The sequence below is a fragment of the Opisthocomus hoazin genome, chromosome 9, assembly GCF_030867145.1.
Source record: "Opisthocomus hoazin isolate bOpiHoa1 chromosome 9, bOpiHoa1.hap1, whole genome shotgun sequence".
In the NCBI taxonomy this organism is placed as follows: domain Eukaryota; kingdom Metazoa; phylum Chordata; class Aves; order Opisthocomiformes; family Opisthocomidae; genus Opisthocomus; species Opisthocomus hoazin.
Window position 1 is genome coordinate 41,535,150 of NC_134422.1, and position 17,124 is coordinate 41,552,273.

The 17,124-nt window shown below is 45.1% G+C and overlaps 1 protein-coding gene across 5 annotated transcripts in view; it reads left to right on the top strand.

Moving 5' to 3' along the window:
• The window catches only part of MYO1B (myosin IB), a 123,616-nt gene extending 107,088 nt beyond the window's left edge, over positions 1-16,528 (top strand). For all 5 annotated transcript variants that reach the window (XM_075430050.1, XM_075430045.1, XM_075430049.1 and 2 more), the window contains 7 exons: positions 2,371-2,445; positions 2,859-2,993; positions 3,900-4,006; positions 7,687-7,819; positions 9,377-9,529; positions 10,517-10,644; positions 13,636-16,528. In XM_075430050.1, coding sequence (XP_075286165.1) covers positions 2,371-2,445; positions 2,859-2,993; positions 3,900-4,006; positions 7,687-7,819; positions 9,377-9,529; positions 10,517-10,644; positions 13,636-13,759 — 855 coding nt within the window. In that variant the 3' untranslated portion in view covers positions 13,760-16,528. The remainder of the gene's footprint in view (positions 1-2,370; positions 2,446-2,858; positions 2,994-3,899; positions 4,007-7,686; positions 7,820-9,376; positions 9,530-10,516; positions 10,645-13,635) is intronic.
• Positions 16,529-17,124: the final 596 nt, after the last annotated feature.

The window sequence follows — 17,124 nt, forward strand, 5'->3', positions numbered from 1 at the left end:
ATGTGAATCCGTTCGGTTTGGCTGGGTGTCGCTTTTGCCCATAGGGATATCGTAGACTACAGAAGTATAAAAGGGAACAACTTACTTGATAATGCAAAATAAAGTCCAGCTCTCCCATTCTTGTCCTTATTCTAACAATGACGAAATGGGGAAAATATTTATGAAACATAATTATAGGTAATATATGTATATTATGTATATAAAAAAAATCCATTACAATACACGCATGGAAACCAGAGCTGGCAATACAAAGGAGCCATTTTAAGAAGTTGTTCTGCAGATCAGAATCACACTTGAGGTCCTACTGCCAAAGTGGGTCTGGTTTTGTGATTTTAAAACAAGAACATGTCCCTCCTGAGACCTCAGAGGCTGTTTTATGTCAAGCGGCGGCATTTAAATGAAAACTGATGCATCCCAAACCCGTAAGGCACGTTGCAGCAGCAGCAATATGTTTCTGCCTGTCTGTGGGGTGGTTTTTTCAATCTATTTTTTAAATAGTGTAAGCAGCGCTGCTGTCTCACCTGATTTTTCTGAGTAAGAACACAGGCTGTAGTGCCAATACACCGCCGTTACCGCAGGCAATTCTCATTTGTCTGATGGCAAAGTATTTTCAGCCACGACTTACGGAGGTGAAGATTTTCGAGTTGATATAAGCGATCAAGACTAAACCATTAATTCTTAAGCCTTTTTTTTGGTTGTGTGCTAAGTAGGTTTTAATAGCATTTGTGGTGCTTTCCAGATTTAGGCTTTTCTGGAGCGGCTTGCATTTCTGAGCGCTCGCTTTGCGGCTTCCCTGCAGCGCCGGTAGGATGCGTGGGTGTATAGGAGTCCCTGTGTTCCAAATTAATTTGCACACCTTGCCGCTCACGAGGGATAATATAAAGCAACATCATTAAAGAGAGTCTCTGAGAGCACGGGGAGATTTGGGATGCTTGTGGCTGCAGTGGCTTTGAGTGTGTTCACTTCCATCCCTGAATAATAAATAAAGGATGTGCACTAATTGTACAGCACTAAACCTTACAGAAAGTCGGTGAACGAGAACTCTAATAATTTTTCTTGTAAAGTGAGGAGGGAAAAAAATGATGTGCTGCATTTGCATAGAATGAAGACAGCTGAATGCTGTCAGCTTTGCTGATCCATCTTCATATGTAATTAAGCAAAGCCCGTTTATCTGTGGGGTTTTTTTAATCCCAGAATAGTGACAGATTCTTGCTTTCAACATGCTGGCTTATTTTAGAACTCACGATGCTCAGTGTGGGGCAGAAGGTGTGCCAGGATAAGCCAAGCAAACTTTTTCGTAGAAGCTGATGTGGGTTTTTTCCCCTCTGTGGGTTTCCCTTTATTTTCTGGCTGCGGCGAACTCAGCAACACGTAGCGAGATTAGCTAAAAAACCACGAAATTTGCTCGAGGGTCAATGATGCAAAGCCACGACGTTTTCCCTGGTTTTTGCTCAAAACTTTGACCAGGTGCGTCGCCGGCCGTGCCAAAGCTGGAGAAAAGCTGGGGGATGTTTCGCCTGACTTGATGGGAGCCTGGGCTTCGCCTAAAACTGCAAACCGGTTGTGCCGGCTCTCAGATTGGGTTTCTGAAGGGGGCGATTTAGATGCTGTGCTAATTAGCACTGATAGAAATACCAAGGGCAAAACAAGGACTGGGAAACTTGCATTCACAAGTATGTGTTAAAGATCAGTATCACCTGCAAAAACGGTTCTCAAGGATCACTTTTCTGATTTTTTTTTTTTAAATAGATTTAAGTAGCAAGTAGCAAGCTTGCTGACGTTAAGCAACCTCTGCTTTTATCAAACACCAAAAACTCATTTTCCTTTTTGAATGAGGACTGTTTGTGTGAGGATTTCTTCTGTGCAGAATTCTGCTCTGGGAAAAAAAAATCCCTTTTTATTATAGTAAAGTCTGCCTGTGAAGAATCTTAAAGGAGAAAAATGAGAAAGAGCTCATGAGTTAACTCTGTAATTAACATCAGCTCAGTGTCACTTCAGACACAGTAGAGTATGTATCACTGATGATACCTCACTTTTCCCAGTCCACCTTTATGAAAATTAATCCATGCTGTGAATTCAGCAATATTTGGATAGCTTGCCTTTTCAGAGAGAAGTATTTGCCATTCTCTGTTAAATTTGTCAATGACTGCACTCCGACCATCCGAGGTTAACTCTCTGACCTCTTGGTCCACGGGCTGGTTCCCGTATTTTAAGTGTATCCAGTCAGTGTTCCTATTTCAGGGACCACTTTGCATGTTTGTATGCTTTTTTTTTTTTTTTGTATTTTCTGCCACAGAGCTTTATAAAAGAGTACCTGTGCAAACAAATTCATTCTTTGTATTCACTTTGCGGCTTTGTTTAACTTTGCAGGTCCGTAGAGAGTACAGGAAATTCTTCAGAGCCAATGCTGGAAGAAAAATTTATGAATTTACCCTTCAGAGGCTTGTATGTATATATCTGTACAAAGCACATGTACATTTTCTGTGGTTTACATTTTTGTTTCCTAGCAAAAGTAGCAGCTGTATTGTGGCCTGGGTAGTCTTGGTAAGGAAACGTCCAAGCTAAGCGTATGGAAAATTGATGGCTTAAATATTCCGATGTTGTAAAGAAAGGATAGTTATAAGTGTTTTGAAGGTGTGGTAGTGCTACTAACTAAGCATTTGCCACGCTTGTATGATGTCTAAATCTGCATTTCTCAATATACCTGGCTTTTTAAATCCACGTTCAGGTTTATGAAAGCTGAGGGTTGCAGTTTGGCAACCGTGCTTTTAATCGCAGAGCGTCTGCTTTTCCGTGCTTATTTCAATAACGCTGGTATTTGAACATTAACAAAACATCTTGCTTCAATTCTATCACAGATGCAAAAATATTTCCTGGAAATGAAGAATAAGATGCCGTCTTTATCACCGATAGATAAAAACTGGCCGGTGAGACCTTACCTTTTCTTGGATTCAACTGACAAGGAGCTAAAGAGGATTTTCCATTTGTGGAGGGTAGGACACGTTCTGCTCCAGTCTGTACAGAACTCCATTGCCTGATTTTCAGTACTGTTGTGTTGTTCGTGAAGAGCCTGCTTTTAGGATGTATTTCTTCCTGCTCCAGGCAGGATATTTAATTTCTTTGGAAGAAGCCTGTCTTTTGCTCCTTGCCTTTGGCCTGCAAGGGCTATAACTATCCTGCCTGCTCGCTTCTGGGGCTAGGGAGGGAGGATTGCTTCCTGCCATCAGCTCTTCACTTCATAGTAAAGCAGTGTGCCTGCTGCCTGCTAATTGGTAGCTTACAGTACTTGTGCCCACGGCCAGGACTGGGACTAGCTCTCAGACCAACACTGGAAGTATGGGGTGGAATGTTTTACTTAGGAACTGTGGTTAGCTGGAATTTGGTTTGGATCTTTGGACGGAGAGAACGGCGAGAATCTGGGTAAGGGCTGATGAGACGTTTCCCTGATCTTGTGGGCTACGGTTTCTGTGAATTGTCAAGGAACAGTTTTTCTTTCTGCAAAATTCATCCCCTCAGCTATGTTTTGTTCTTCCTGTCTGTTTACATCAACTTCCACGATCGTGGAACTACATATGTTTCTGTGGACCTTCTCGGCACAGTCTTCCAGTGACTGGTGTCCGATAGATTACGCTCATGTTCAAATGCAGCGTGCTGAAATGATGCGTTTTAGAGACTGGTTTTGGTGTAATTCAGAAATACCTAGAATGGCTGAGGAGAAAAACACCTCTGCTGCCTGTTAGGGTGCTGGAGTGGCACGCGGGATGGAGCTGAGTCACTTCTGAGGCACACAAGGAATGTGCGTCTTGAGCAACGGGCAAACATGAGCCTGTGGGGCTGCCGCTCCAAATCAGATCTGGAAGGATAACGCTGTGCTTTGTTTAATATATCGTGTTTTGTAGTGTAAAAAGTACAGAGACCAGTTCACAGATCAGCAGAAGCTTATATACGAAGAAAAGCTGGAAGCAAGCGAACTTTTCAAGGACAAGAAGGCTTTATATCCAGCCAGGTAATGACTTATTCTGCTGCTTTCAGTGTACAATAAATTCAATATCCTTACATAAATTTAGGAAACTAAGCACGGTTTTGCTTTTCATCTTAAGCAGGGAAGTGCATTTTCCTTGTTTGACAATGCCCCTCCATCATTTTACTTTACAACTGGCCTCAGTTTTTTTCTGACTTGGATGTTGGTGCAGCCCACAGATCCTGCGACGCTGAGCGCTTCTGGGGTGCATTAAGCAGAGTGTGGCCAGCAGGGCGAGGGAGGCTCCTTCCCCTCTGCTCTGCCCTGGTGAGGCCTCATCTGGAGTACTGTGTCCAGTTCTGGGCTCCCCAGTTCAAGAAAGATGAGGAGCTACTGGAGAGAGTCCAGCGGAGGGCTACAAGGATGGTGAGGGGACTGGAACATCTCTCCTATGAGGAGAGGCTGAGGGAGCTGGGCTTGTTCAGCCTGGAGAAGAGAAGGCTGAGAGGGGACCTTAGAAATGCCTCTAAATATCTGCACGGTGGGGGTCAGGAGGACGGGGCCAGACTCTTTTCAGTGGTGCCCAGCGACAGGACAAGGGGCAATGGGCACAAACTGAAGCAGAGGAAGCTCCAGCTGAACCCGAGGAAGAACTTCCCTCTGAGGGTGACGGAGCCCTGGCCCAGACTGCCCCGGGAGGCTGTGGAGTCTCCTGCTCTGGAGATATTCAAGACCTCCCCAGCGCGGCGTGCCAGGGAGCTCGCCTGGGGTCACACCGCGTGCAGTCCGCACAGTGCTGCAGTGTGAAGGCTAGCTGATTTAGGAGTTAGATATATCAGTACGTGTCTTTTTGAAAGGATGCTTTTTTAAAAAAAGGTGCGTGGAAGTTCATTTCCATTTTAGAATTGTCTTTTTTTTTAAATTGGAGACTTCTTAACAATGAGAAATCTCTGCAGAGAAGTTTTTTGGTTTCTCACGTTACTGAGTTCTTCAAAACTGATAAATCCTGGTCATTGCTATCTGCAGAGTTAACGTTACTCAAGAAAGCGCAGTCATATCTGATTTTACTTAAGGAATGCGCTTCTTTTTTTTTCGCATGCAATAAAACTGACAAAATAGAGACCTGATGTCCTTGAAAGAAGGTGAACTTTTTAAGTGAATGTGAGCTCAGAAATTGTGTTTTTCTTGAAAACAAAGGCCTGGTCGATCTCGGGAGAGTTTTCTATTAGAAGCCATAGTTTGAGCAGAGCAGGAGCAAGGTTCAGCAGAGGGAGGAACAGGAATCTGCAGGAGTCAATGAGGGCAGTTCCATGCAGGGACAGGCGCTGCTTGGATGCTAGTGTGTTTGTTACTGGGTTTGTTTTGTTTCATTTCTTTATTCAGACCCGGGTTTGGTTTTTTTTCACGTGATAGGCTCGGTTTATGTTTCTCTTTTTTCCCTTCAGTAGGTCATTTATCTGAAGTCTGGATGTGTTAGCTTGTGGTTTGGTCCGTATTTGCTTTGGGATGTCTGTTTATGCCGCTGGGAGAAGAGAAAGATGCTACCTCTGGCCTCTTCCAGGAGCAAGCCAGTTTTTTTGCTTTGAGTCGGAGTACATCTGGTCATCCCCCTTCCTGGGGAGGGAAGGCATTTTATTAATGTCCCTGCTTTGGTGCTTTTTACACCAAGACTGAACAATATTATACAGCACCATAGATATTTGAGTTACTTTGATCCAAGACATCCTTCAGTGGTATGTCTGATAAACTGTTGATTCGTTTCAGTTTTAGCTTGGAAGTTGTCATTGTTTGGGTAGGGAATCAACAGTTTTGGTGGCTATGGTTTCATGATGCTAATTAATAAAAACAAAAAACCCCAAAGCTCCAGCCCTGTAGAAAGTTCGAATGCTTGCCCCACCCAGCGCTCGTTTGGAACCATTTCCATCTCTCTTTGTCTTGCACTCAGAGCTGATGAGCTCCCGGTGGGTGTTTTTATTGGCCTGAGGGTGGAGGAAATCACGGTATAAAGTTTCTGATTAGTTAGTATGATAATGATCCATAGGATGGGGCTAATTTTCAGTGTGCAGTATAATTATTGAAGACCAGAGAGGGACTTCTTGCGAGTACTAATATACCAGCGCCCTTCCTTTTCTCTCCCATCTCCCTGCGTGCCAGAGACGCGGTTACAAACGCATTGCTATTCCACGCAATATGTTGGTTCCTCTTGGGCTCCAGTCTTGGCAAAGCTCTGCATTTAGTACTTTGGAATTTAATCAAAGCGAGTAATTAAAGGAACTTCCAAACAAAGCAAGCAGCAGCTGTATTCAGCAGTTCTTAACTGATAGCGAAGCCATTACACTCTGTAACCCCGAGGTGGATAGAGATGGGGCGATCTGCAAGCGCAACGAGGCTTGAGGAGGAGCTGGGATGCGTTCAGCAAACGGCAGCCACTCTTGAAGGCGAGTTCTCCTCTGTCCCTCTGACATACCGTGGAAGAGCAGAGGCGTCGGTCCCGCTGCAGTTTTATTTCCTCTGTTTTCACGGAGACTGTTACTGGGTGATTTTAAATCAGAATTGATTGCATACGCAAGGATGAGCTCGTGTCTGAGACACACTGCAGTATGGCCCGTGTCATTGGAAAATGTTTCCAGAGCAAGGGGGGGGGGGGGGGGAAATCCTGTTACTGTCTTCGGTGATAAATTTCTTTGCTCACCATCACTGTGCTCTTAACGTGTACGAGATTCTGTGTCTAACACGTGTACAGTTTCTTACCCCTCCTCCTCCTCCTCCTCTCCTCCTCCCCCTGGGATGATGTGCTGGGAGATAATACTCGCACTACTCCGCAGCAACTCCCAAGCTACTCTCAGCTGATGCAGCGTGCCTGCGTGGCGGAGGCTGATGCCAGCCCCACGGCGGTGAGTGGGCGGTGGTACCGACCCGAAGAGCCTCGGGGGGCTGCACTTCTCCGCTTGGCAGCAGCGCTGAGGACAGCTGCGCCCCATAAATGAACACCAAGCCCTGTTTGAGCTCAGTTCCGTATTGCTCAGAATCACAGAATCACAGAATGGTCGGGGTTGGAAGGGACCTCTGTGGGTCATCTGGTCCAACCCTCCTGCCGAAGCAGGGTCACCTACAGCAGGCCGCACAGGACCTTGTCCAGGCGGGTCTGGAATATCTCCAGAGAAGGAGACTCCACAGCCTCCCTGGGCAGCCTGTTCCAGTGCTCCGTCACCCTCAGAGAGAAGAAGTTCTTCCTCATCTTCAGCTGGAACTTCCTCTGCTTCAGTTTGTGCCTGTTGCCCCTTGCCCTGTCGCTGGGCACCACTGGAAAGAGCTTGGCCCCATCCTCCTGACACCCACCCTGCAGATATTTATAAGCATTTCTAAGGTCCCCTCTCAGCCTTCTCTTCTCCAGGCTGAACAAGCCCAGCTCCCTCAGCCTCTCCTCGTAGGAGAGATGTTCCAGTCTGAATTAGCCCTACAAAATTAGCCCTCCAAAAATTGCAAATTATTTTGCGTCGCTGTTGTTTGAAACAGGTAAAAAACGTTAGTAGAGTTTTCTGGGTTGAGCAGAGAGCGTGTGAAAGTTTGAGCAAGTTTCTGCCAATGCAGAGACATTAAAAATGGGATTTGGCGCATCTCGCGGCTCCACCAAGCCGGACGCAGCACGTGGCGGTTGCAGGAGGGTCACTCCGTGGCTGCCATTCACGCTTCACTGGTGTTTCTCTTCTCTCCTCGGTGGGCAGCGTCGGGCAGCCGTTCCAAGGGGCTTACCTGGAAATCAGCAAGAACCCCAAGTACAAAAAACTGAAGGACGCCGTGGATGAGAAGATCATTATTGCCGAGGTTGTCAATAAGATCAACAGAGCGAATGGGAAGGTAAGGAAATGGAATTGCTTTCTCCAGAAGGGCAGATCATTTTTGTTGTAAATAACCCGAGGGGGAGACTCCGTTTCTGTCGTGTGATAGTCTGAGGATTTAAAAAATGCCTTTTTTTTGAGGGCAAGGCTGGAAATGTTGGATTTATGCAAATTGGTGGGTTTAAACACCGGTTTTGAATTTATGTAAAGAATACTAAAATTCTGTTTGGGTTTCTGGTTTTCAGTGACTTTTCCAAACCAAAATGGTATCTCAGCAACAGACTGTATTGATTCACAACTAACTGTATTCTCTGTACCAAAGGTAGATCTTCTGTTTGCCAGTTAAAGAGAAGAACTATTTAGAGAATATTGTTCAAGTATTTAGAAAACCATACCCTTTCAAGGTTCATGCTGTCATGGAAGCTCCTGATTATCACATTTTATGCTGTTTTAGAGTTGTGAGTGGCATACTCCACTGGCTTTACCTGGCTTCTGATTGATATCAAAAGCTTTTGGGAGTGAAGAGGCAAATTTCTTGTATCATTTGAATAAAGCTGTTAAATATGCTGGGTACTTTTTTATTCTGCCCACACAGAACTTGTTTTGCATTTAAATGATACTTATTAAAACAGGAAGTATTCTCCTCCCTTAGTAAATGTAATTGTTTTCACCATATCTGTCTAAATATTAGAAGTAGTAGATCTCAGCTCCTCAGATGTAAATGCCACTTATGCATTTGTAGGTGTGAAATTAGGTTGCCTGTTGTTGATGCCAAGTTAATTTTCCGGTTTGGAAGAAACTAATTAAATGAAGACAATATCTTTCCAGTACTTGCATATGCTACAGCTCTCAAGATTAAAAACCAATAATAATAATAATGGGCTATGGTTCTATGTGCTTAAGACAGCTACTTCTTAATTATAATAGTTAAGATTTTATAATTTAAAATTTTACAGGAGAAAAAGCTATATGTAAATTAAGTTCTCATTTCTCTTTCTCACTGTTTGCTAAGATGAATTTAAGAACACACATTCACGCTCTAAAAATATTTGTTGTTTGAAAATATGAACGAGTATCCTCCTCAAGAATAATTCCAGTAGATAAAGGGAGGAGAACGTCACACTGAAAATACCTGTGTGATTTGTGGTGTTCTGCAACACAGTTTTGGCGAATATCAGTAAATAGTGAGGCTTAGTCCCGAGTTAGCTCTCACTGAGAAGGTACGCTGGTTTTCCTGGGGACTGGCAGAGCATGAGAAATGAGGTTATCCTGATTTGCATAGATTCTGAGTTTCAGCTGCTGAATTTCATAACTGTAAGCTGGTAATTAAAGGAACTGTTTCTATCTAAGCATACGTGCCAAGATGAGCTAAGCTTCTCAATCTGTAATTAGACACGTAAAAAATTTGACCTGATTTTAACTGATCTGCAGCTTTTACCGAACATCAAATGTTCGTGTTTACTAATGTGGGCCAAGCTTGTTAGCTCCATGAACTGCTGCTCGTCTTAGTAGGTGCTCAGCACAGAGCAGTTGTCTCTCTGTGTAGGTAATGGTTTGCGCTTTTGTATTTTCACAGGCTACATCCAGGATTTTCTTATTAACCAAAAACAACGTCCTTCTTGCGGATCAGAAATCTGGGAATATCAAGTCAGAGGTTCCCCTGGGAGATGTAACCAAAGTGTCCATGAGCTCCCAAAACGACGGCTTCTTTGCAGTGCACCTCAAGGAGGTCGGTTACAACTTTATAATACGATAACATGACTGTTTTACATGCGGCGATATAAAAACTCTTTAATTATCTTGTAGCATTAAATCGTAGCGGTTATTCCCTAGGTTCAGAAGTTTATTGAACTTTGCCATATCTGTAAAAACTTTCACATAAAACTACTGAAGCCAAATGAGAACAGTTACTACATTATGAATGATCATGGCAGGGTGGTTGGAACCAGATGATCTCTAAGGTCCCTTCCAACCCAAACCATGCTATGATTCTATGATTTCCTTGTGAAAATCAAACTTCATATTTCACTGTAGCCTCTTCAGGATTGGAGTTTTCCATTTGTAAGATGGGCCTTTGATCTGCTTCGGATGCTTTGTGGCAGCGTTGTCCTTTTTAGCTGCTCGTATAATTCTTCCTGACACGCTGGCAGAATATTTCTCTCTTCTTTGAGGGATGCCAAGAAATCCACGTTGCGGCACAGCTGATTTGGTGACTCCGTCCTAAAGAACTTAGCTCAGTGCTATATTTGCTTCACTGCGCTGTCAGCAGAGCTCTGCTAAAATGATTAAGCTGGCGTTTGTATTCTCGCTTAAATGGCTTGGAAGAACGTCATATATAGTGCCTTCTCGTACTGACCGCCTGCATCCTAGTCCTGGTGTTGGCCGTTGGTTTCTGTTCCTTTCTGAAAATACCGTGAGCTTGCTGCGGCATAGCCAGAAGGAGGGATACAGAAACTCTGCAGTTTTGTAGGACAGCTGAAGGTGACCCTCCCCGAGGGTCAGGAGGGGGTTTTGACTTGCTCCACAGGTTTGGTGCTTATTTGAGAGTGAATTGCATTGTGGTCCTATAGACTGCACTGCATCCCTGCTTAATTCACCAGACAAAATACTCTTGTTTCGTTGCACCGGGAAGAGCAGACTCCCCGTAAAACCTGGCATTTAATATTTCACTACTTCTAGGTTTTGGTAGTCCTAACTGCTTTCCTTTCTGTTTCAGGGATCAGGAGCAGCTGGTAAAGGAGATTTCCTGCTCAGCAGCGACCACCTTATTGAAATGGCCACTAAACTTTACCGCACTACTCTCAGCCAAACCAAGCAGAAGCTCAACATTGAGATATCTGACGAGTAAGTGTCTTCTTTGCTTGGAAGTGCGTTTCCTTCAATGCAACACGCTAAAAAGTCAAGCATCGAATTTTAGAAAAACAAAATGCTGTTCTGTAACTAGTACTTCTTTCTCTGGACAGAATACTTGTAAATAAGGATGCAGTTTTCAGCGTGTGCTCGTCTCTAGTGTTCATTTTTGCTCTTACTTCCCTGGAAGTCACTAGAGAAACTGTGCTTTTCTTCAGGTAGTTTCAAATAGGGCTACGAAGCACAACTGCTGCTGTAGAAATAATGAAGAGATACCACGTTTGAGACAGTCATTTTGTGTGTGACTAAAGTTCACATACTCCTGTCAGACGCTGAGCAATTAGAGCGGGCACCAGGTGCCAAGTTCCAGTGAGAAGAACCAAACCAGAATGAAAAGCTCTTCCCAACCACATGTCATGATGGTGCTAGGAATGGAGGTCCATAAAGCTCTGCTGAAGTTCCTGCTGATGGTGTTTGAACCACCTGTTGTGGGTTTGGGGTTGTTAAAAAGCTTTGATTGATAAAAAGCTTCCATCTCAACTTAGCATTTCTTTCGGCTTGGTTCCGTTGCGTATTCTGGCCTTAAGTAAGGACTGCGCTTGCAGTGTTTGTAGCCATGGAGCTCCTGAACTCCTCGCTTAGTCCACCGTGGTTACACACTCAGTTTGTGGTGTGAGGTGCCCCCTCGTTTCAGCAGTGTTCGTGGGGTGGTTTTACTCATTTTGAATAAAAACGACAGTTTGGACCCCTGTAACAACAGTGGAATAAAAGTTCTGTAGGCAGAAACTGAACCTTTCATCTGGCTGGACAGCACCGCTCGTATTCTATGATTCTGTGCTAGAGTCACGGTGAGCACCATTTGTTCAGCTTTCGGGGTTTATTTAAAGGCCAGTTTTGCCGTTTCCTTGCAAATAACATCTGCCATTTTCCTTTGTTCTGCTACCAGATGTGATTCAGTTTGCTCACTTAGTTTTTAGCCACTAAGAGTGTGGGCATCCCCATTCTAGTCTAGCGATGGCTACAAAGGAACAAGCTACTCAAGCAAAGCTGAAGCATACGTGGCACCAGGCTGGCCTGCCTGCCCGCCTTCGGTCAGAAGAGCCTGCTTTCTGGGAGTCGGGCACTTTGGGATGTGGTTTTATTTCTTGTCTTGCAGACTGGAAGCATTCGAGCGTGTACTGCTGTTGAGTCTACCCAGACTAAATAATTTTCAGTGGTTTGCTGCTTTTTTAGCAGTTCCATCTATGTTGGTGGTGAAGCAGTACTCTCTTCTGAGTTTGGATACAAGCACAGCTAGGAATTGAGGAGAAAATGTGGCCTTACTTTAGCTGCTGTACGCTCCTCTTCGGGAAGAGAGCTTATACATCTGGAGTACTGGGTCCAGTTCTGGGCTCCCCAGTCCAAGAAAGATGAGGAGCTACTGGAGAGAGTCCAGCGGAGGGCTATGAGGATGAGGAGGGGACTGGAGCATCTCTCCTACGAGGAGAGGCTGAGGGAGCTGGGCTTGTTCAGCCTGGAGAAGAGAAGGCTGAGAGGGGACCTTAGAAATGCCTCTAAATATCTGCACGGTGGGTGTCAGGAGGACGGGGCCAGACTCTTTCCAGTGGTGCCCAGCGACAGGAGAAGGGGCAATGGGCACAAACTGAAGCAGAGGAAGTTCCGTCTGAACATGAGGAAGAACTTCTTCCCTCTGAGGGTGACGGAGCCCTGGCCCAGGCTGCCCAGGGAGGCTGTGGAGTCTCCTTCTCTGGAGATATTCAAGACCTGCCTGGACAAGGTCCTGTGCAGCCGGCTGTGGGTGCCCCTGCTTCGGCAGGGGGGTTGGACTGGGTGACCCACAGAGGTCCCTTCCAACCCCGACCATCCTGTGATTCTGTGAGAGTGCTGTCGATCCAGGCGCATGCCTAGCAAGAGGCATGCCGTTTATATGTGTAACACTGGAGCCATGGCTCTAGGAAAACGCAGCGTCGGTGACAGGAGACGACGGCTGTAAGCCCTGCTCGTGCTCTCCAGATGCTGGCACGGCTGGGAGTGCCGAAGAAGTTAATCCCCGAGCGTCGGGGCGGTTCGGCAGGAACGCGGGAGCGGAGGGCAGCTCGGCGCAGCAGAGGCCATTTCCTCCCCCGAGCTCTGCCGTCAGCTTGATTTGTGCTTTCCGGCGGGAGAACAAATTCTTTGAAGTTTTTGGCCTCTGCTGGAAGGACTTTTTAAGGATGCTAAAAGGGAAAATCTGCTGTGTTGCAAAGGACTTCTTAGGTCAGCAGCCGCCGCGTGCGAGCCAAAAGGCAGCGCCGCCCTGTTTGTTGCTTTTAATCTTGCTGTCCGCATCAGTGAGAAGTTTGCGGCTCCGCCGCTGGGTTTTTAAAGCAGTTCTCCCCATTAAGTGACATTTATCTTCCAGTAAGAAGGAAAGAGTTAAATCTGGATGAGTTTACCCTGGGCTGGAGGAAATACCTAAATTTGGAGATTGCTGGGAAGGAAGAGAATTTTCCCAATTGCCGAGCAGGGGGCTGTAAAGGCTAACTAAGGATTAGAAGTATGAGAGCTGCTGGAATACCAGATGTACTAAATTAAGCATAAACCAGAAGAGCAGCGTTCCCAGTGTTGCTACAGAAGTATTTATCTTCCTTCCGTGGAAACAGAAAAGTCCTTCTGGACCACGGTGAAGCAGCTGGAAATGGTCTTTGCTGCATTTCTGATACATTAGAAATTCCGTTTTAAACTGCCATCTTTCTAAAGGAATAGCAAACTGTTGTAAAAGGTCTCGAGTTACAGGCAAAAGGTGATAATTAAGAGATACTACCTGAAGGAGACTGAAACCATGCCATAACCTATGTCTCTTTGTTTATTCCCCAACTGTTACTATTAATACGGATCTGAAAACGACATCTTTTTGAGCGATGCTCGGAGCCAACAGGCAGAGACTCTGCTCCTCCCGTGGTTTTTTCCACCCTTAACTGAAACGTGTCTCATTCTCTCTCCTAGGTTTCTGGTCCAGTTCAGGCAAGACAAAGTGTGCGTGAAGTTCATACAAGGCAGCCAGAAAAACGGCAACATCCCAACCTGCAAGCGAAAAAACAATCGGCTGCTGGAGGTGGCCGTCCCGTAACCGCGGCGGGCGGCTCTGCCTTCCACGGACTTCGTTCTTTGTAACAGTGCAATCTGAGTTGCGTGGTTTTGCTGGTTTTTATCCCTTTCTGGAGCTGTTGATGGCTAACAGCTTCAGAAACCCTTGGCAAAACATTCGATCGATCGACCTTTTAATCTTTTTGGTCCTGCCGGAGTTTTAACCCTCGAAATGCAGAGTTTCCCCCCAGCGAGGCGTTTCTACCAGCTGGCACGTATCTGTCGTGTAGGAGTCGTTCCCTTTCTTTAGCGGCCGTATTTTAGTGCCGCGTACCATAAACCCGCATATTAACGATCAATTACTCATACCCCTTAGCGTAGAGATCCGCTTCACAGGAACTATCCACGGCCGCGACGCTCGCTGGCCGCTCGTGCCCCGTGGCTTTTCACACCGACCTGTTCCCGGCGTTCTGCCGGCTCACCGACGCACCGGCTCCTCCGGTCACCACGGCCAGGACCTGCGTCGCTCGGCCCCGCAGGCAGCACGGCACAGGAGCATCCAGTTCTGCAAAACAGAAGCAATATGCGATCGTACGAGCAGCTACGCGCCTAACTTTGCAGTAAAAAATGCAGGCATTTTGAAACGGGATTTTTGATTAGGTCAGATGTTTTTAATGCCTTTATACAGTAGGAATGATTAAAATTTTAAAAGCTTGTTTCTTTGACAAAATCTATACGGTTCGAGGCATATTTTCTGTTCTGCTTTTTCTCTTTTAAATTATCAGTTAAGATGAGGGCCTGAAAAATGCAACAGTATTCATACCACAAGTAAACGCGAGGTATTTAAACAGTTAGTTACCCAGCGAAAGGTTTGAGCCTTTCTTTTAGATATTGGCATGTACAATGTGCAATAAAACATACACGGCATTTTGTGAAAAATTATTTATAATACATTTTTGTGTGGAAGAGAGAGGATTGGTGCAGACTGCGTAGACAGTGTAGGGGTTAAAATAGAACTGTGTTGTTAATCTGCAGTTTTTTAGAGTGTACACTACAGTTGTCGATTTGGGAAAAATACTAAGAATTAAAAAAAATCCTTAGTTTGGGGGTCTGTATATAAATTGGTAATAAAACTGTTGTAATTCTGTGCTGTTTGGTGGTCCTACGTTATAACCATATTTTTGTACTGCAGACTACTTGATATAACTTGCGTGCCTGATGCAAATGCGCGCGCAGAGAACGCAATCGAGAGCCGCGTTATAAAGTTGCGGTGTAGCTGACGGCGCTTACGCTCTGACGAGCCAGAAGCGTCAGCTGAAATCCTGGAGAGGAGAGCTGCCTTTCTAGCCAGAAGTAACCGCTCGGGTGAAGGGTCTGTGGGATGTGACGGACTGGTTTGTCGGTGCCAGGACAGCCGAGTGAGCGTTTGTGTGTTTGCAGTCTGGTGCAGGGCAGGGTAAGGCCCTGGGTGGCTGACGTGCAGTGCTGGAGGTCCAAGCATAAATAAAGGAAAGGTAAAGACAAGTTCAGAGTCTCGTTACTCTCCCGGTGGTACAGTGACGGAGCGCTGGTGGCTGCGAAGGCTCCTCTGGTAGTTCGACGCTGGCGTTGGCATTTACTGCGATAGACGTTCTAGTGCTAATGGTTATCGGTCTGAAAAACGGCCGGTTTGGGTTAGACGCCGCATTTTACTTTTGGGTTAAAGTAAACGATTTTGCTGTGATTTGGATACGAAACATTTGCTTTCGCTGGTTGCTTTCATGTTGCTGTTAACCGTCCACGTGCACGACCTTGAGAGGTGGGAGTCATCAAAAGAGGGGACAAAAGCTGCCTCTTCCTTACGATCTGAGTTTCAACCCTTCTGGCAACAACTGTGTCAGGCTAATAAGATTTAAATGATTTTACATGTCTTTTAATTAGAGATGCTTACGAGGGAAATCGTAGGGTCGATTTGTAATGCAGAATTAGGATACTTTGAAGCAATTAGTCCATTGGCTTAAGAAGACAGCCCGTAGGAACGTGGTATTTAAAACTCCAAAGTCCTCTATTGGTAGAGATCGGAGGGTTTGTAAAGCTGCTCAGGATCGCGAAAGCCTTACGGGAAGAACCACAAGAACCAAATAAAATGAATACAAAAGTAAGGAGAACAAGCATTTGAAGCCTGATGTAATCCCGTAGCTGCTGGCAGGTAGGAAACGGGCGAGTTTAGATGAGGGGCATCTGGATAGTTGGCCTGCGAAATTAGGGTGTTGCAGGATAATATCAGGAGATTTGACCCACCCCCGGCAGACCCAGCCCACACCTCTCTCATTTTTTTGATCTTTGCAGCAAGTCGTGACAGCTACGCTAGCGTAAGAGTGGCAGAGGGGAATTTTGCCCCTCGCTTTGATTTCTGTGGTTTCATTTCTTTTTCCGGACCTTTACAGTTTTTGCCTGGCCCATTAGCTGGTACTTTGTGATAGTTACCACTTGACCCTCACATCTTTCTTCAGGGACAGAGCAAGTTTGGCCGAACATGGATTATTTAGACGTGCTAGACGAGTGACGGCATCTTGATGTTGAGAGTGAAGTATCTAGGATGTTGAAAATAAAAATGCAGGGTTAGCTAGTTTCCTTTTTGTCTGTTTTCTTCTATAACCTTCTATCGAATGGAGTTGTAAAGAGAAGACCGGTCTTCCTATGGTGCTAACCTTACGCATGCTTGTACTTGTAAATTTTAATTTGTCATCTGAAAGCCGGGCAAGGATCGTTCAAAAAAAATGAGATTTGTTGCATGATACTTTCCAGAATCAAATAAAATTCTGTTCCTAGACCTATGCTTTCTCTCTATCTGTATCTTCCTTACTGCCACCAAATCTAAAAAGAGCAGGTGACGGAGTTTTAGGTTAAATGTACGCAACACCGGCGCGTGACTTGGAGAAACTTGTATGTGATGCCTCAAGAGGCAGCGTATCTTCCTCAGTGCCGCACCGGGACCTTTTGCTTTCCCTGACACCGTTTGCTCTGAATGTGCTGCAGACTCAGCTTTCCTAACGTTAGGATTTGGACCAACTCCCTAAGAACACTATTAACGGCCAGATTAACCTGATTTTTAGGAAATGGCTTTGAGGCCCAAACCTGTCATATTCCACACGTTTTGTCTTGTGATCTTTTTCTCTCTTTTTATCTTTAACAATTTTATCCTGATTTAGGTATATTTTTGTTCATCATGGAAGACAGAAATTAAAATAGAAAAAGCGTCTTCAGTTTTAATCCAGGTTTGTTTTCATTGCCAAAATGAGAGCCTTTTCCTAAACAGTTCTGGGAAAAAAAAATCGCAGAATTAAATTCAAGATTTTGATTTGAAATAATTCTTCCCCAGCTGGTGTAAATTTCACTGTTAATTCTTAAGCTTTTTAGATCCTTCAC